The sequence below is a fragment of the Miniopterus natalensis genome, chromosome 12 (assembly GCF_054644295.1).
Source record: "Miniopterus natalensis isolate mMinNat1 chromosome 12, mMinNat1.hap1, whole genome shotgun sequence".
Taxonomy (NCBI): Eukaryota; Metazoa; Chordata; class Mammalia; order Chiroptera; family Miniopteridae; genus Miniopterus; species Miniopterus natalensis.
This window is the reverse complement of record NC_142092.1, coordinates 55,271,921-55,291,792: the sequence shown is the minus strand read 5'-3', so window position 1 is coordinate 55,291,792 and position 19,872 is coordinate 55,271,921. Positions and strand designations below refer to the sequence as shown.

Here is a 19,872-nt window from a genome sequence, read left to right as displayed (position 1 = left end):
AAGGAGAGGCACCACTTTAAAGCCGGATGATCTGCCACCTGCCTCGTGACTTCACAGGTAAGGGGGGGCAGGCGAGTCGGTTAGGAAGCCATGACCTCGACAACCAGGTAAACTAAACTCAGAGCCCAGTACAGTTCGAAGGCGAAAGAGTACGCTGCCTCCTACCTTCATTCTTTTCAAAAGTTCACAATTTACAAAGCCTTAACTGTCTCTAAAAATGGATGAAACCAAAAGCTGAGGGCGAGGTCCTCTTCGTACTAACCCAGGTGCTTCTAGCGGGGGAAACTTGTACGCCTGTCATGGGCCCTTGTTACCTGGGCCCTCGTGACCTTCTCTCAGTCCTAAGGTCACATACATATTTATCTGGAAAACAACTGAACCAAGTGAAGAGTCAGAGATACCAACGTTTTCCATCAAGTCTAAGCAACTACGAGTTACTGGGGAAGGGACTTGATGTTCTCACAGTTCACGCTTTTCTTTGGGCATGAAGCCCACTTTCCCTAGCCTCTCTGTGTGAAGTCTGTGGTCAAGGACCGGAGTGGCCTAAGGCTTAGTCCTGACTGCAACAGCTGCAGATAATAATAGCTTTATATCTGTGAAAGGGCATCTAATGTGGTTATTTTTAGCATTTTATCTATGATAGAACATTTATTAGCATTTACTTTGTGCCAGGCACTATTCTAAGCACCTCAGGTACACTGGTTCATTTACTCCTCACAAGAGCTCTGTGAGGTAGGTACTATTAAATTGTTATCATCTTTATTTTACAGGTAAGGAATCAGAGACACAGAGAGGCTTAGTGACTTGTCCAAAGTCACACAGCCAAGTAAGGAGCAAAGCTAGGATTCAAACCCAGGCACTCAGGCTCCATTCTACATTTGTAACTAGTCACCTAAACGGTATCTCTGTTTAGGGTGAGATTAAATCACAGGAGTTTAGATTAAGCAATAGGACGCACTCCATTCTGAGCTCACCGATGTTGTCACACACAGGAACAGAGGTGGCTTTGATGATCTTTTTCTGGACTGAAACTATCTCCCTGTGACACTTAAGTTTAGACATCATAGTGCTGGAGTCTTGATTCTCTGCATTTTCTAAATAACATGGTCATAAGAAATAAGACTTTTCTACAAGGGTAGCAGGGAAGCCACTACTGCCAAATGTTCTCCCTTGACTTCGACTTTCAAGAACATATTTTTTCCCAAAGACAAACAAAAGGAAAGAGGGACAGTGATAGTGCCACAAAGGGGAAACACTCATTGCTTCAGGCATTGGGTCAGGGAAATCTTTTGCGGCCATCTCACAATGCCTGGGTGCCTATTTGCTTTGACTTTTAACCTCACTTGGTTTCTGATACAGCTCTTCATTCCTCCCACAAACCCGAAAGCTGTCTTCTGGAACTAGCCTTTTCTGGTAAAGACTGGAACCAACCCCTATGGGAGGAGCCTTCCTTGAGCTCCAGGTAGAAGAGTGTGGGAAGAATGTGGTGAGGGGCGGAGCAGCTGCAGCCACCTTGTTTTTCGAGGCTATTCTTCATGCCACTTACTTAAAGCCTGTGTAAAAAGAGCAGTCTTTGCACTTGAAGAGCTTCTTCCCACCATGCTTGTCCCTGTAATGGCGCCGGATGCTCTGGATGTAGCCAGAGGAGAATTCACAGAATTCGCAGTGAAGAACGGCTTCGGTTTTCTGCTCGGCGCCCCCGGCAGCTCCGGAGAGAGGCACAGGGCTGACACGGCTGTTGTTTCTCGCCAGAGCAGCGGACTGATAGTGGTTCAACTGCTGTTGCACATCTGGAGGCTCTGAGTAGGATGAGTCTGTGGACAGACGGGGAAATGACACCAGACACAAAGAACACAGTGGAGGTGACGCTTGAAACCCCTGACATTTGTTTGAAGTACTTTTTTAAGGGGGTGGCTATGAGCCCACCTTTCATCTTCACTTACACTCTGCGACACTTCTCTGGGAAAAGGCAGGTAGGGAGGAAGCGCCACTTCCTTTAATCTGACTTGGAAGGCTCAGGTCATTTAAAAATAAAATTTTGAGGTTGAAGGTTTCAAAGTGAAGGAAGAAAGTAAACTTGTTTCCAAAGGAAATTACAACGTGGCCGCAGGTTGCCACAAAACACCCATCCTTTAGGTGAGATAAATAAACCCACCTAATGTGCACAGGACCGTACATGAGAAAGGCAGGTAAGGATATGATGCAACATCTCCCCCTCTGCAGCCTGGAATTATTCAAGCCCCCACCCCCAAAAAAGTCTTTAGCAGAGGTGCTCTGGCGCACGGCACTCACAAATATAAAAATGTCTTATGCCTGCACAGTCAAGCGATTTAAATTTTAAAATATAAAAATCCAATCGTGTTCCCCTGGAATGGATGTTTAGAGCTTAGTCAGCATTAAGATGGAGATTTATTCATAAATCCCATTAAAATGAAATTCCAAACAAGTTTCCCTGAAAGGCATTTTAAAGTTTGCCATTTTGGGCAAAAATGTCGGAAATGACAGGCACAAACCTCAGCCCTGAGGAACCTCAGCAGCAAGGGGTGGAGATGGATCTAACTGCTAGGGAAAATCGGAGTTTCCTCATTACATTTAAAAATAAATAAATATTTTTATTTTTTTTTTAAAAAAAGAAAGGAAAGGAAAGGCCTTGAACTTTCTGCAGCACGCTGCTCTGCGCGGAGGCCGGCATCAGGCAGCTCGGTCCTGTGTAGCCCTCGGCTGACCCTGAAGGGCAGGGAGGAAGCCCGACTACACTCAGGTGCATTTCAGCGGATTCTCCCTGCAAAGGGCTTTTTTCTTAAGCCTTTCAAGAAGCGGGGGGACCGGGAAAAGGAACTGTACCAGCCTCCTCCCCATTGGATGGACACTTTGTTTTCCAAAGCGTGATCCCCGCAGGCAGACACGAATAATTCTGTAAAACCTGCCTCTGATGAAACCGGCACCATCCATCCCGTTGGCCTCTTCGTTTCGAGAAATAAAATCAGAGCAGCCTCCCGTACTGGGAGGGCACCTCCAGCCTTCAAAATACTAAACTACCTCCCTTCTAGCCCTCCTCTCCCCTCCTCCATTCGTATTCCTCACGATGGAGGAAAAACCCCTTTGGAAATTGTAAACAAACCTGCCAGACACGCAAAAATAAAACAAAAGGAAACTTGAACAATGCCTCAGAGCCTCCTGGGTTCATTACCAGGTGTAAAGGGAAGACAAAGGAAGGACTGAACTCATCCTACCCTACTCTTTTCTCTCCCTTTCCTTTATCCCTTGACCTCCCCGATGCACCCACTCAGGATCACAACAATGCAATTGTCAACTTCCCATTCTCTCTCTCAATAGCAGGTTTGTTTACCACTTCATGGATTGTTCGAGATATTTTCTATTTCAACCCTCAAGACTAGTTTCTGCTTAAAACACACACACAATGAAACACAAAATGCACCCGGCCTCTCCCGTTAACACGGCTCGAGCTGCGGGCTCGGGCACTGTCGCACCAGCATCCCCCAGAAGCCCGCGTCCTCTCTCAGCTGTGCTCGTCCTGGTTCCCTCTTAGCTCTTCAGAAGAGAAATTCTGTGACCAGCGAGGCCAAAGCCAGGTCCCGCTGCCTGTGAGCTGTCCACTATCCATAAACCTACCCAGGAGATCCCTCCGAGGGAAGGAGTCTCCTTTGACTTAGCCTGTTACTCCTTCCTCTAGGGTCAGTGGCATATTATTCCATTCATCTCAAAAACATGAATTCTACGTTTTAACTCTGGTATTTATATATGATAGGAAACCTGAAGGCATTAAACTGCACGAAGTGGTGGGGAAAGCATTCCAAGAAAGGGAGGCCCCTCACCCTTCTGAACTAGCAACAGTCTGAAATGGTCACAGTGCCCGCAGGCGTGGCTCTGGAACTTACTGCACAGCCAGTAATGAATTTGCACAACTGTGATGTGGCAGTGGAGGCTCCCACCACAGTTTTACCAATGGGGGAGCCTGGGCTGAGAATGATGGGTCACAAAGCTACTAAGAGGCAGGGGTAGGATTTGAACAAAGATCTGTCCGACTCTAAAGTTTGAGTCTTGTCTGTTAAGCATCTGTACCCAGTGGTGACCCTGGGGTCCCATGATGCAGGTCAGAAGAACGTGAAAGAACATCCAAGTGCTCCACCATCAATAAACACGCCGCGGAGAGGAGAGAGAGGTGGCAGAAAGGCTGCAATAGCTGAGCAAATAACATCAGAATAGATAGAAATGATAACAGATAAAAAATAACATTAAGCTGAACATGAAAGAAAATACTAAAAAAGCATTTTGTAGCACATGGGAAAAAATACAGTAAGATTCGTGGGAGAGAAAAACATTCCCAATTTCAAGAAAGGTGTTGTTGGTAGTGGGGAGCACACAGGAGGCATTTCTACCAGCATGCATCCTAGGTGAGCGCCAGAAGTACCCAGAATTGGAACTCTGCCTGTCCAGCTGGCATGCTGTAGTGAGATGCTGGATAAACTTTCCTAGAAAAACAATGCTCTAAAATCCCTCAGGTGGGCCCAGCCAGTGTGGCTCAGTGGCTGAGCGTCAACCCATGAACCAGGAGGTCGTGGTTCGATTCTAGGTCAGGGCACATGCCCAGGTTGCAGGGGGCATGCAAGAGGCAGCCAATCAACGATTCTCTCTCATCACTGATGTTTCTATCCCTCTCTCCCTCCCTTCCTCTCTCTGAAACCATAAAAACATTTAAAACATTAAAATTCCTCAGGTGGGATCTGGCTGGGAAAAGAAAGGTACACGAATGCAGATGGGCTATGGGTGCCTTTAGGTGGCTCTTGGACAACCCAGGACTTCAAACCAGAGGAAGGGCGGGGTTCCAGACGAGGCCTCCTACCTCTCACTTAGTCATGCTCCTGGAGAAATGGGAAAACTCTTGCTCTAATTCCAGCTCCCCAGAATATCAGCCAAACCCAGTTTGAAGGTTTTATTTTTTAAATTTTTTTCCAGAAATTAGCCAGCACAAAGACAATCATAGGAAATTAGATTTTATAAAGGCAAGTGACAAACAAGGGAACACTGGAAGAAAAGAAGTGTGACAGAATGAAGCTTTCTTCAGTATTCTGATTCTACAAACATTTAGTCAGCACCCTCTGGAGCCAGGCCATGTGCTGGCTCTACGAGTTCAAAGTCAGAGGAGACATGAGGGGCGCCTTCTAGGAACTCAGATCTACCAGGGGAGAGCGCGGAGTGGTCGGATATTACGCAAATACAGGCCCACTCCACGTCTAGCAAACTTACTTCACTGACCGAAGGAATGCAAGAGGCACAGAGAACAAATGAGCCATAGTAACAAGACAGTCTAACTACTCCAAGACTAAGGAAGACCCGAGGAAGAGTAAAAATCAACCGGGCAGTAACTGTGGGAGTGCAGAGGACGGCCTCCTTATGCACAGAGTGATCCAGAAAGAGAGCCATACAGGAGAATCGATTCTCAATTTTCTGCAGCCGCAGGGAGGGTGACATGAAGGTGGAAGAGTAGCAGAGGGGCCCCGGTGCCAGCAACCACACTGAATTATATCCTGTGCAGACCTGGGGGAGAGGCTCTTTGGTCAGTGTGAATCAAGTATCAGGGGAAAAAGAAAAGACAAAGGATTTTAGGCAGCACATTTTAGAGGTGGCCACGGGGCGAATGATTGACTTAAATCACACGCATTCGCTCGCCAAAAATTTACTGAGCATCGAAGTCAATGGGAGACCCTGTTCTGGGACAGTTAGACTTGGTCCCTGACTTCAAGTAACTCCATGTGTCTCCACGGATGTGTTAAGTCTTAATAGAGACAACTGTAAAGAGCTACCAGAGGAGAAAGAAAGAGCAGCGGCACCTGGTGACCTGATGGACTGTGGGCACGAGGGAGATAGATGGAGGGGCGAGGTCAGGAGAGCCCTGCCGGTCCAGTAATAAATTAACTAGTATCAGTCAGTGTGCTAATTAATGAATCAACACTAGACGTGATACCTAAAAGTGCAATTCTCCATATAGCCCAGAGAATGAACAAAAAATGTGTACATCAGAGGGTGCAAACAGATGGCAGAAGGGAGAATCTGAAGTCTTCAAGTTCTACAATAGTGCGGGAAGTTCCAAATAATGCACAGATTTTATGATTTTCTTCAGAAAAGCTGGTGATTTGGCGACTAAAGGTTGGCGGTATAAGGAATCAGAAATAGAATATTACCTGTGGGTAATTTAACCACAAATGCTGTGTAGAGCCAAAATATGGCAGGGGGTGGTGGTAGTAGAAAGATGCAAATACAGCCCACTGTTTCTAGTTGAGAAATTACAGAAAACCTGAGAACAGCACACTAACAATGGCAAGAACTAAAGACCCACTTCAGCTATTAGCCAGGAGAATTTTGGAGTGCCACGTAACTTCCGTCCTACAGCTGCTAATGAACTTAGTCAGAGGACAGAAATTTCTGTCCTCTGCCTAAGCATTTTCATGTGTGTGACAGTGACCCAGGTGTCTGCAGTGACAAGACAGAGAATCCTTCTGCAGCGGGAAACCCAGTGGACGATCCGAGTCTGCACCTGAAGCTGAAGCTCTTTCCAGCTTTATGTCTGTGGGCTCCTTAAACTCAACATGCTGAAAACTGACATCGTCTTTGCCCACACACTGCCTTGTGCGTTCTGAATGCCAGCGAATGGCTCATCGCTTCATTTAGGCTCCAATTGTGTGATTCCTCCTTCAGTTGTCACACATTTCCTGCAGCAGCATACTTAACCAGGTACCTCGTTCCAAAGACGTATGTCATGGTCCATCTCCAATCATTTCTTCTCCAGTCCCCTGCCTTCCCTGCCCATGGCTCATTCAGGTCGTCACATCCTGGGCAACTCTAACAGTTTCCTATCTGGCCTTCCTTCCTCTGAGATCTATTCTAGTTTGGCCCACATACACATCATAGACATCTAACTCATATCACTTATATGATTAAGATATGATTATGTCCCAAAAGATTAAAGTATCTTTTCCTGGTCTCCGTACGTACGTAACAGCTCTTCAGGCTGGTCCCAGGCCACCTTTCCAGCCTCACACTTCTACATATGTCACCACTGGGAATCCTTGATCAGGGCTACCTGGTGCTCTTCCTCTTCTTTTTTTCTGGCAAATTCCTACCCACCCTTCGAAACTCAGCTGAAATGACACCTATTCTCTGAAGACTTTCTACAACAATACAGATGGAACTCTGCTCCCCTATGTGCTGGCCAACACACACACCTCGTGATTCTCGCCCTGATCTCACTGAACCTCACAGGACACTGGCATGTTCTCTTAAGCAACGCCCACCACCATGGCCAGATCAATGCCTTTGACCCTCAAACGTCCTGACCAAAGAAGACCATGGTGACAGTGTCCAGGCTAGCTTGTGGGTCACTCTGCAGCAGGTCCATTCACTTCTGCTTCCAGCTGTTGGGTTAACGCTATCAAGAATCAGTTTTACTTGCTCCCAAACCTCTTTGTACCAGTTATATCTATTACCAAGCATCTTCAACTTAATATCATCTACAGTGATGAAATGTAGGTAGAAAAAGTGTCTATGAGAGCTACGTTGAAAAGTCAAGTTGCTAAAAAAAATTACTGTCAAACGATGTTTTGGCAAGACCAACTCTAAGAGACTGAGAACATGAAAGTCTAGAAGGATTCTGCTTTAGGACTGTTTCACAAATATCTAGATTATCAGTCCACTTTAAAAAAAAGGAGACTGGAAGCAGCATACAAAGCAATGTGGACGACTGGTATATGCAAGAGAGTAAAGGGGAAATCAACCCCAGGACCCGGACTCCAGTACACAGACTTGGCCCTAGGTCACAATATTACCCAATAAACATATTTACATTTTCAATGAAAATAAAATGCTTAAAGGCATTTTAAAAAGGATTCCCTGAATTGAGAGACTTTCAAATATAACTGAGAAACTCTAGGTTTCTTCAAATAAGACAAGTTTCTACTGTATCTATCTGTATGTTTGTGTCCCATTTTATAGTAATTCAAAATGTTTATTGCTAGCCTTCTATATGCCAGGCACTTGATATATCAGTGAAAAAAAACAACACTCCAGCAAAGGTCCTTACCCTTGTGGAGCTTACATTTGAGACCAACAGAAAGGTACCTTATGTGCTTCTATAGCCACAGAGACTCATGGTGCTTTCATGAAGAATGTTTTCTGGATTGAATTTGTGGACAACTTTCTCACCTCCAGGCCCATCTGTCTGTCTGTCTGTCTGTCTGTCTGTCTACCTACCTACCTACCTACCTAGGTTATGAAAACAGCATGTAGCACAGAGCTGTCAAGATGATTCAAACTCAAGCAGTTTAAAGAGATTTCTTAGGTTCTATCTGAATTCCTTTCAAATGACTGAACTTCCCTTCTTAAGATACCCGTTGTTCACATTGTACTATTAACACAGAGCAGAGTTTGGCATGCAGAAGAAAACCACCAAGTCCAAATCACCAATACAACTTTCCAAGTATTTCCTCCAAAGAGTCTCAAAATGTTCTCTATCTATGGGACATTCCAAAAGAAAATTTGTATTAGAAACGAAGCTGTGGAACACAAGCCTTTTCAACTCCTTCTGGACAGCGTCTAAAGGGAACATAAATCTCTAGAGGCAGCCACGTTATTTTATTTCCTTCTTTTGATTATGCCTTGAAATTCTCCAGGCCAAAGACTCCGGCACCTCGCCTTCTATCATCAGTGGAGTTCTCTGGCCTGGATGCACAAGATTATGATACAATGGCCAGGGGGACAATGGACACTGGATGACTATATATAGGAATTCTGGGCTTGGTTGTCATGGAAGCAAATGGGAAAACAAACGCCTAATCCTGAAAATAAGGCTGAGGCCAAGCTTGAAGGAAACACACACTAAAAACTTCCTGTCATTATGATGAGTAAAAACAAAACCTTGAAATATGATCAGGGAATATGAGGAAAAAACCAAAACTAAGCAAAAAATTAGTCTTCAAAATGACGAAAACACAGCAAAAAAAGGGCAAGCTTCTCTTTTTGAGATTAGTGTCCTATCATATTTTAAGTTCATTGAAAGGGTCTCTCAAAGGTCTGTGTCATGAAGCTTCATGTCCTCACTCTCTCTGTATTTTAGGGGCATCCAGGCAAGTCTGACCTAAGACAAGGAGGATTCCTGGACCTGCAATTCATTAGGTCCTGTATTTGGGGACAAGCCCCTTTGTATCTCTCTATATTTTTCCAATAGCATCACCATTCACCAGTTAACAGAATCAGAACAAATCCTTCTCTTTTCTCATTTTGCAAGTTCGATGGGTGAAAAAGCCCGGTTGGTTCAACGTCCTGAAAAGCTCAGTCTAATCTATACACTGTTCTGTGGCCACTGCTTTTGCTCAGGCCCTTGTGGTTGCTTCCATGAACTTCCACTGCACAACGTTCCTGGCTTTCTATTTTGACATTCCTTCTCCCCTGAGATTCCTTTCTTTTCTAAAAGCGACTGTGATTGTGGTACCTACCCATTCTTACAGGAGAGAGTCCAAGCTGAACCCTGGTGCTCTGGCTCTCCATCTTCCCAGAGCCATCCCCACTCCATATCCACTCTTCCCATGCCGGGCTGACTGCCAGCCACACAGAAAGTTCCCCACAGTCACTCTGGATGCTGCTTTTCATGGCATCTTTGCATATTCTTGCGATGGCTTTCTTCTACGTCTCAGCCGGGCAAACTCTTACCATCTTTCAAAAGTGAAGTCAGTTCAAATTTACCACCACTATGAAGATCTTCCTTGATCTTTCCAGATACACATTCAGTCCCAGCTCTGATCTCTCCCACTAGTTCTCACTGTGCTTCACTGGGGCTCATTTGGTTTACCTCCACCAGACTATGATCTCTTTGCAAGCAGGATATCCATCCATCCATCCATCCATCCATCCATCCATCCAATCCATCCAATCCATCCATCCATCCATCCATCCATCCATCCATCCATCCATCCATCCAATTTCACTTTTTAAGTTCATACCCCTAGAACTTAGCTCAGGGCCTAGGCCCAAACATGGGCTCAATAAACATGATCCACAGGTCCAAAAAGAGTTCAACTTGAAAAAAGTGCTCTGGAAAATCCAGATTTCAAAGGAAAACCCAACTAATCAAGCGTCCCTCTCTTTGGACTCTGAGGTTGTGATGGAGTCTTCCGACTGAAACAATGACCCACTTTTAAAATTACCCAGAGAATGGCGTCTGGAACATTTGAGAATCTGAATGGAACAAAAGTCATAATTCCTGGCCATCCACATAAGCCAAAAGCATAACTTCTGGTTTTGACTCTAAATCAGCGGTAAGTATAAACTCTGAAACAAATGGCCTTAGGTGTCTGGGAACCACGTTAGATTTTCTACATGCAACTGTGTCTCCCTCCTTCTTGTACCCATTGCCAGGCACAGGTGCTGTGGTACGCACAGGTTTAACAGGTACCATGCATCTGAATGCACCGTCACTGCCTACGGTCACCAGCTCCCAAGGCCATGAACAGAGCCCTCCGCAATCCATGAACAGGTCCTTGTGGACTCCTTTCAGATATTCGGCACTACATTCTCACCGTATAAAATGTTTTACCAACTTCCCTCCATCAGGAATGCGCTCTCATCCCAGATATGGAGTGTATGAACCATCCAATCTGCAGAACGACATGTGGTGGCGCAGGAAAGCAGAGGTGGCTTCACGTCACCCAGCCAGTCAACGGAGAAACAGGAACAGAACCCGGCGCCTGCGTGCCCCAGTTTCAAAAACACGTACTTTTTCTGCCATAGTCATTAGCAAACACTGTAGGTATTCCTTTAGCACTGAACAGTGTTTGGACCTCAAAGTGCATGTTCTTAAAAATCCTCCGTGATACAGGCTAGAGGTTTGTAGGGAAACCAATGTGTGGGGAAGAAGCATTTTCTAACGCTTTTCGGTGGAAGCTCTGGGTGGCACCTGCCATTGTTAATTGAGACGCTCTTACAATCCCAAATGCTTGATTCACCTGTGGCTCCTTTGAATTGTGTGATGAGGAAGTAAGGTTTCCTGCTGTTCATTTAGATCATACAGATGCCTTTACCACACTGAAAATCCAGTGAAAAAGTACAAAATCCAGTACAAAAGTCTCTTTATATCAGTGACTTGACCTCAACCACAGAGAGCGTGCTAGCAACTTCGGGTGATATTTGGAGCTCAGAGGCCATGGGCAAGGCCAGTGATTCCTCCTCAAGACCCGACAGGAGGGGGGAGATGCCTACGGATTTCAAGGTGTTGGTCACTGCTCGCTATGAACAGTGTGGTGAGGGCCCAGATAGGGAGCCACGGTAGAGATTTCTTAAAGGAATCAGGAGGAAAGAACACATATGAACGTAAGCACATACATTTAGATCCATGGAGAGCTCTGAGTGACAGCATAAAAATCAGGTGTGAAAGGTGATGGCCCATCAGGAACGGGAATGGACAGCCACACTTCAAAGCAGAGTTATTCTAAAACTTGCCCAGCAGCAGGAGCTGTGAACCAATAAAGTGGGTTTGGGACCCTCTTTCCTTTTTACCTGTTCCCATGCAGTATAAGAAAATCCTGTCTTTGGTTTAGGCTATATTTTTAATCACTATTAAAGTACTAAGTCTACGACTTTCAACCTTTTTCATCTTATGGCACACATAAACTAATTACTAAAATTCTGTGGAACACCAAAAAATACCTTATACTTTTTGCCAATCTGACAAAAAACAAAAACGTATAATTCATTCATACTGGATGGCTATTGTGTTGTCTGTTGTCATTTTTTATTTGACAATCTAAGGGAAAAGAGGTCAGTGCCCCTGACTAAATGGTATTGCATGTTTTAAAAATTCTTGCGGTGCACTGGTGGAAAATTGCTGCACTAGGTTCTTCCTTGCGGGCAGCTCTTACTTCAAACACTCACAGGAATACTGCCCAGCGGTGCTGGACTCAGGTGTAGGGTGTGAGCCTCCACGAAGCCAGAGGGATGCAGAGCGAGATCCAGGTTCACCTTCTAGTGTCTCAGCCAGGTCTATGCCTAGCAATTGTCAGGTGCTTTTGCAAGGTTATTCGCTGATCCTCACCATGACCTTATGAAAAGGGAAGTATTAACTGTACAGATGGGGAAACAGGCAATCGCTCAGCGACGGGAGCAGGCACACGAGCCTCCTCCTGACCCTGTGGAGACTCTCAGTGAAGCAGACCTCTGGGTCCTCATCTGCAGAATGGAGATGATAACACTAGCAACTTCATGGTGCTATGGCAAGTCCAGGAGACCAGGCTGTGAAGTACAGTGTCTGGCACATGGGCAGTGCTTTAAGGGTCTCAGTTCCACAGCTGCTAAAGCTACGTCGTATAATTTCGCACTGAGTTGTCAATTGCCTTTTAGTGTCTGCATTTCCTATAGGTGAAAGAATTTGGTCCCTTAGCTGGGCAGCAGGGTAGAGAGGCTTGGGCATCTCTTATGCTGCTCTGAACAGATGTAGCAAACGTTCCTCCTGCTCCAGGCACGCGGCAGGTGCTCGGCAGCTAGCGTTTGACTGACTGATTCTGGGCAAAGCCAACTGCACTGCTACTTCTGGCAACAACTCATCAGCTTATTCCATGAGTGGAGGTGGCTGCAAAGGGGAGGGGGCTGACTGCGGGACCTGGATTCAGCTCAAAGGCAGGGTCGACCTGAATGACACCACGGATTCAGTGATTCACCCACCCCATTTTGTCGGGTAACAATGCACACAGAATGGTCACAAGTCAACCTGCTACAAAAGAGCTGGTCAGAGCAAATTCAATTCCCAAACTTTATAGGCTTTCCTGGCAACCATTCTGAGGTCTACAGTATTTCCCTTTACATTTTTTTCAAGATCACCTCCAGCTCTGGGCAAGGTCCTTGGGTATCCAACTGGTAGGTGTGTCAGTCATCCCATCGCCAATGATCCTCTCCCATCCTACCTGACACTGCAGCCCTGTTCTTTCCACCCCCTTCCCCCTTTTCTTTCTGTTGATAGCACGTCTTGCCCCCTGATCTGATTGGCCGACTGTCTCAAACTTCGCAGCCTGCATGGATTTTTGGATTTTAGTTCATGACTCATGAGGGCATTTAAACTCAGTTGAGCATGAAGCATTTTCCCAACGCTCAGTATGAGAAACCTAAGGGTCTATGCTTCAGACCCACCACTGTTAAGTCTATATGTGTGTCGGCCTTTTGAGTGTCATGGCCAGTGTGTGACAACATAAACATCAACATTTAAAAGACTAGATTCATTCACTCAAATAATTTGTTTGACCACCTGTGATGTGCAAGGTAACTCAAAAGCTAAATGATGGCCTCTGCTTTCAACACTGATGGTCTTGGGGAGATGGAAAGACAGCCAGTTAAAACAGAGTATAATCGGTGCTTTGATCCTAAAAGGAGCTCAAAGACCTATAGGAGCAAAAGGGGGGTCCCCTTAGCAAGCAGGAAGATCAGGTGGAGAAGGAATAGCAGGCCTGGAGTGTGAGACAGCAGAGACAGGGCATTGGCCTGGCTGCTACATGGTACAAAGGAGGAAAGGAGGGTGTGATCCCAGAGAGAAACGTGGGGCCGAGATACCAGCTTTCCACGCTGAGCTCGGAATTTATTCTGACAGAAAGTAGACAGCCACTGGAGGTATGACAGAGGCCTCACATTTCTACCTTTTCTATGTCTATAAACTGCACCCATAGCCTTGACCAGCTCTCTCAGGTGGGGAAGGCAGCTCAGTGTAAATGAATTTCGACCATGAAAAAACCAACCAGCAGCACATCCCCATTGATGATGGAATGTCAGCAGACCATGATTCTATACTTTGTTTCGTTAAGTAGAAAACACCAATGTAGTATATTTTTCCTCTAGATTTTACTAGCAGGTTAGGACTGTCCATTTGAAATTCAGTTCTTACAGTTTCTACTGAACGCACTACTCTTACATCTGGAATAGATTCTGGCCACACCTAGGGGAAGGAAAGACGGAAACTCAGTAGGTTACCTTGTCTGCTCCCTACCAACCCTCCATGTGCAAAAAGAATTACAAGGAAGCACAGGAAATCAAGTAGTATGTCCGAGTGTGGCAAACACCAAAACCATGTAGGCACCAGCCAAGATCTTGTGGTCTGTTTTCCAAATACAGGGCCTCAGCAACATCCAAAATGTTTCTAGATCTGTATTTTACTCCTTAGCTTTTAAAACCATGTGTCAACCTAAGGACACTTAATATTATTTCTTGGGCTCATTTAGACTCAACTCAATAATCAAAATTTTATTTTGTCAAGCGATTCAATATCCCTCTGGATTCATTAGCTTTTTTATGAAGGATTTGTTTAATCATCACCAATGTTCTATCGGCTGTGTGTTAGGTAGCTGACAGATACAAAGATCACCAGATCCTGTATTTCAAGAGCTCTCAGGTTGTCAGGGGACAAGACTATAACACACACTAAAATGAGCGATCCAAGAAAAGAGCAAAAACCCACAGGCATCTCTATCTGTTGTTAGTAGAGTGGCCACAAGACAATGGGGCTCTGGAGCTAGAAGAGAAAAATTAAAATCTTGATTTACTGCTTTAAACTGCTGTAATGACTATTTACAAGGCACAACTAACTTTCATTTACATTTATAGAAACATCTACTCTAGGAAGGAAGGGGCCCTGTGCCAGATGTTTAGAACAGAGAGATGAGCAGGACAAAAACCTTAAACCCAACGAGCTTCCTTTCTGGTAACAATATGGAGTTGGCAGAATGGACCACATGTCCCCAGGAGAGGAAGGGCACAGCACTGTGGCATTTCAGAGGGAGAGCACAGAGGGAGAGCTGACTCACATCGGGACGTTATAAGAAACATCGTGGACGTGAAGGAATCTGCACACGGCTTTAAGGACCAGTAGGGTCTGGACAGTGGGAACAGAGGAAAGGAGGGGAAGCTGGGGGATGGGCATGGGGAATACTGAGTGGGAATTTTCTTAACAGGCATGGAGAGCTGTTAAAGGTTCTTGAACCTTGCTTAGAGAATGAAGGGAGGCACCTGCAGGTGGTGATATGGTAATGGCTCAGGTAAGATATGGGAATGGGAACGAGGGGGGCAAATCTGAGAGGATGTGAGATGGGAACAACACGGCTGAGTAGGCAACCGACTGGCTGATGGAAGGGGGGTCCAAGGACACTCGAAGACACAGAGGATTCCAGCTGGGCACCATGAGCTCTGGCACAGGCTATCTGGGAGGAAGTCAATGAGTGAGACCTCCAGGTGGAGAAAGTGCGAAGCAGATGGAACAAAGGGTCTGGGGGTTAAGCTGAGATGAGGGCTGGAGGGTGAGATTCTGGCATCATTAGGCGAGAATGGATTCCTGGTCTATGTGAAGGGGAGAGCAGAGGAGAGGACTGAGGCTCTCACCATAGTCTACATGACAGCAGCTGAAAACAAGGTAAAGAGAAGGTATTACCAGAGGCCAGAGGAGAGCCCGAAACACACAGCAGGCCCCAAACCAAGCGAGGAGAATTTCCCTGGGAGGAAGGTCAGCAGTTTTAAATGCCATGGACAAAAAAAGATGAGGCAGGAGCAAAGGCCATGGATTTGTTTGTCTGAAGTTGCTGTCAACCCTCGTGAAAGTCATTTAATTAAAGTGGTGGGGCCAGAGTCACACTGAAAGGATTCCAGAGAAGGAGAGGGAGCAAAAGGAGGTGGCAGCGGGTGTCAACAGGCAAAGAGTGACTCCCTTCCAGAGAAAATGCCCCTAGGATCCGCCGATGGGAGGCCACTTCATCTGAGTGGCTTCAGCCCAATGCTGAAGGCAGGACACAGATTCTAGCAGTCTAAGAAAAGAATGAATGGCAAGGGAATATAAGCAGGGATTCTGGTCCCTTTCAAGAGATTTGGAGGCTAAGGCTGCAACTGCAGGAATAAAACTACAGAAGGTCGTATCCAAGAATGGTTCTAATACTTAAAACACAGATCATCTTTCCTGCAACGCAGACAGCTTCTTTTTTAAGACTTTCCAAGCAGAAAATAACACCTCTAAGAACTAAGGTTTAGGGAAACTGCGATGTAGGACACAGAGCTTTGGAGTCAGGTTATGTGAGTCTTAACCCAACTTGGCCAGGTGGTAATTGACCCTTCTTAAGCCCATTTTCCTCTTGCTCCTTGCAGAACATTTGGTCCTGTCCAAAACATCCACTGAGACACTGGTCCATGCCAAAAGGTCCTTGGTATTTGAGCCTGCCCAAAATGTCCATGGACACATTTGGTCCACGTCAAAATGTTCTTGACATGTAAATCCTGGTCTTCTGTAAGGTTCAAACCCTGACCCATCTACCCAACCCCATGGGCCATGGCCAGCGAGGCTGCCAAAGCAAGAAGGGTTCTTGGTAATACAATATAACACAATTACTGGACCAATAAAACATGACTGTATATTTTACTTATTAACCCTATAAATCAAAAGCAGAAATAAACTTTATGGGCTATTTGAACCCAGAGATATTTTCTAAGCATGGACATCTTGGACAGGACTGGATTTCAGAGAATTTTTGGCAGGCACCAAATGAATCAGTGGATGTTCTGGACAGAACCAAATGTCCACAAATCATTTCTCCACTTCTGAAATAGTAGGAAGCTAGTTATAGCAGTCCCTGTCTTATAGGATTTTTTTATCATTAGAGATTTTTACTTAACTCAATTAATGAGGGAGCCAGTAAGATGTCACAACTGGTTAAAGGAGATTTAAAACAACCACATGTTGATATGAGGTAGAAGAAGGCTTAAATGTATTTATATACAAATAGATACAAAAATATATCTACCCACAGGCAATAATTGCAGTCTAACGAACACAACGAATTTGTAAGAATCACTTGCATTACTATCAGTTTCACATAAGTTAAAGAGCTGTCAAATAGCTAGAAGAGAATGACAGGGAAAGACAATCTTGATGGGTGAGCAAGTTAAATATCCATTTAAAAGTTGTTGTTTTTTACAACTTTTCCTAACAGGACTGTTAAAAACAAGACAACAGGCTGAAAAATGGAGCCACTTATTCTAAGCCCACATCACCAAACTGAGACTTAATTTCATTACAGTTTTAATTCCCAGAAATGGAATCTTCAACCAGTCAATCAGGAATGTCCTCATCAGCACTAGTTAGGAAATCTGCCTAAGAGACCCCTGCCACCTCTCAAAGGAAGTAACTTTGCAACGATCAACCCATTTTTTGGCCTAGTATATAGTGGTAAGGTTCCTTGTTCCTGCTCCTTCTGCCTACAAGTCTTTCATTTTGTACAGCTCCTCAGAGCTCCTTCTGATAGATCGAATGCTGCCTAATTCATCAATCACTGAATAAAGCCAGTAAGATCTTTAAAATTTACTGAGTTGGATTTTGTTTTTCTTAACTAGGTTAAGCCAATAACTAATTAGTTACTAGATCAATGCTAAGTACATTCTATGTGTTTATAGGACAGACTGGGATAGGAAAAGCAGAGGATACCACTTACACATCTGAACAAGGGTATAGAGCTATGCAAAGTGAACAAGTAACAAAATTCTGCCTTCCCTTTCCCCTACCTTCAATCATTTCCCCCCCGCCCTAAGAATGCTCTCGTCCACCAATTCAGACCTACTTAATGCCCTTACTTAAGGAAGGCTGTCTGTAGTAATCAAACAGGAATAGCAAGCAGCCTGCAGGAGTCCTGGCAATTTCCAAAGAGAGTTTTTGAAGCTCCTCTGAAAGAATCTCTGTGAATGGCCCTGTAGTTGTTTGTAAGGCGTTTCAATGCCATGGGAGGTCACAACAACAGACCAGGAACACAGGATCCCCTTGAGCAGCTCAAAGACAGAGGTTTTGTAGGAACAGGAGAGTGGCAGGGAGGGAACAGGTTATTAGCCCTTAGTTTTCAATGAGAAAAAAATCTGGATCATCACCACCATCATCATCACCAGCAGCAAATTCGCAGACTGAAAACCTGTACAAAGCCCGACGCAACTATAAAATCAGTGGGATAGTTTTGAATAGATCTGCTTACTTCAGACATTATATGGGGAGTAAAAGAAATCAGCCAAAACATTTAAAAATGTATTTTGCTGGACCGTCTCCAGTCATCTTCAGAGAAGTTTTTAAAGTTCTAATAAAGTAAACAAAATGACCATACACTTTATAAAAATGTGAGTCTCTGTAGCATTATTTTGAATCCATTTAGCAAGATTAAAAACATACCTTGGCTGTTTCCAATGATTTTACTCATTTGTTGTTATTGTATGATGTCTTATAATACATGTGGTCAATCATTAGCTCTGATCTAAAGCCCAGTATTGGGTCAGGAATGTAATCTCCTAAATTACAACATTGTTCCAAGAGAAAACAGGGACATGCTTTACATTACTGCATTTTATTACAAGATGTCCCAGAAGGCGCTGTGTAAAAAGTGGAGTATTCATACAAAATCCCTAATTCTTAGATCAGGAAATAATTAGGTGACTTTTGAGGTTGAAAAGTCACTTTTCAAGATTATAAAATATTCATTATGTTATTCTGCCAGCATTGGGTTTTATACAAGTTGTCGACTGGCTGCAAGGGATTGCTGTATTAAATGAAATGAGACAATGTTTGTAATTCAGCCAGAAGATAAGCAATAAATGACAGTTAATTTAAAATGCATATTGATTAATGCCAATAATAACACCACCAATGACGTCTGACACTGGGACCTATCCATGCCTTACACCCACCAGGACATCAAGTGCTAAGGAGTTTCTTATGTGGGTGGTTTCAAATTAGCTCCAAAGATCAAAATAATTTAGATGACCAGGGCTCCAGGTAAAGTAACACTTTCCAAACACTAAATTATTTTAGACTCCTAAGAAACAGCTCATGATGTAAAGAGATTTCATCCAGCTTCCAACACAAGATTGAAATTGTCCTCCTTTTTCATTAAAAAAAAAAATTTTTAAATCTTCACCAACCTCTGGTTGATGACAAATTATCATTAACAAGAAATTTGCATCTACTAAACTTCTTTAATATCTAGTATTTCTGCAGTCATTTAGAGCATGAAAGCATTTCTGTGTCATTTCATCTGATCCTGCAAACAACCCCATAAAGTAGGCATTATTTTACACGTTAGAAATCGAGGCTCAGAGAAGGTAAGTGATTTATCTCAGCACACGCACATGCCATACCTCGTCAGGACCTCTGCCCAAGCCTGCACAGGCCGGCGGTTCATCGCCTGCAACGTGGGTGGTATTTCCTGGACTTGGGCCTGCAGCGCGCTCAAGCCAAACCTCAAACTCAGGGGTCCAACATCCCCTGTGCGGACTATTCAGGAAAGATGATCTATACAGAGACTGGTTTTGAAAAGATCACTTGCCCCTAATTTTCATAGCCTCCCTTGGATGAAACGGTTCTTCCTGGCATCTGCTCAATCAAAATGAACCCAACGGTACACAGGAAGCCACGCTCGGTGCCAGTACTACAGGGCGACTCCAAAATTCCACTGGGGGAAAAAAGGGTTCGAGCTGAGGAAGTGGTTCCATGGAACTCTTGGATGCTTCCCGAGTGGGAGTGCCCGAGGGAAGCCACAGCCTCCAGAATCCCTGCAGCAAAACCCGGAGGGCTCGCTGTGCCATCAGATGTGGCAGCCCTGCCGCTGCTGTCAGTTACCCGCACTCCCCACCTCCCCTCCGGATCCGGGGGCCCAGGGGCGCAGGAGCTTCACCTGCGAGGAGGCTGGCGCTGCGCTGGGGCGGGTCCCGGCACTTAGCTCCCTACACCTGGACGGCCAGCTCAAGTAGGGTCACCTCCTTTCACCGGGATGAGCCACCACCAATCTGCTCAGTACATTACAGTTTGCAAACTTC

General features: G+C 44.9%; 1 protein-coding gene across 10 annotated transcripts in view; it reads right to left on the bottom strand.

Moving 5' to 3' along the window:
• Positions 1 to 19,872, bottom strand: part of ZNF462 (zinc finger protein 462) — a 132,021-nt gene that overhangs the window by 30,035 nt on the left and 82,114 nt on the right. For all 10 annotated transcript variants that reach the window (XR_015715415.1, XR_015715416.1, XM_087822802.1 and 7 more), the window contains one exon: positions 1,547 to 1,814. Coding sequence is in view for 8 of the 10 variants with exons in the window: in XM_087822802.1 (XP_087678928.1) it covers positions 1,547 to 1,814 (268 nt within the window). In the remaining 2 variants the exon portion in view is untranslated. The remainder of the gene's footprint in view (positions 1 to 1,546; positions 1,815 to 19,872) is intronic.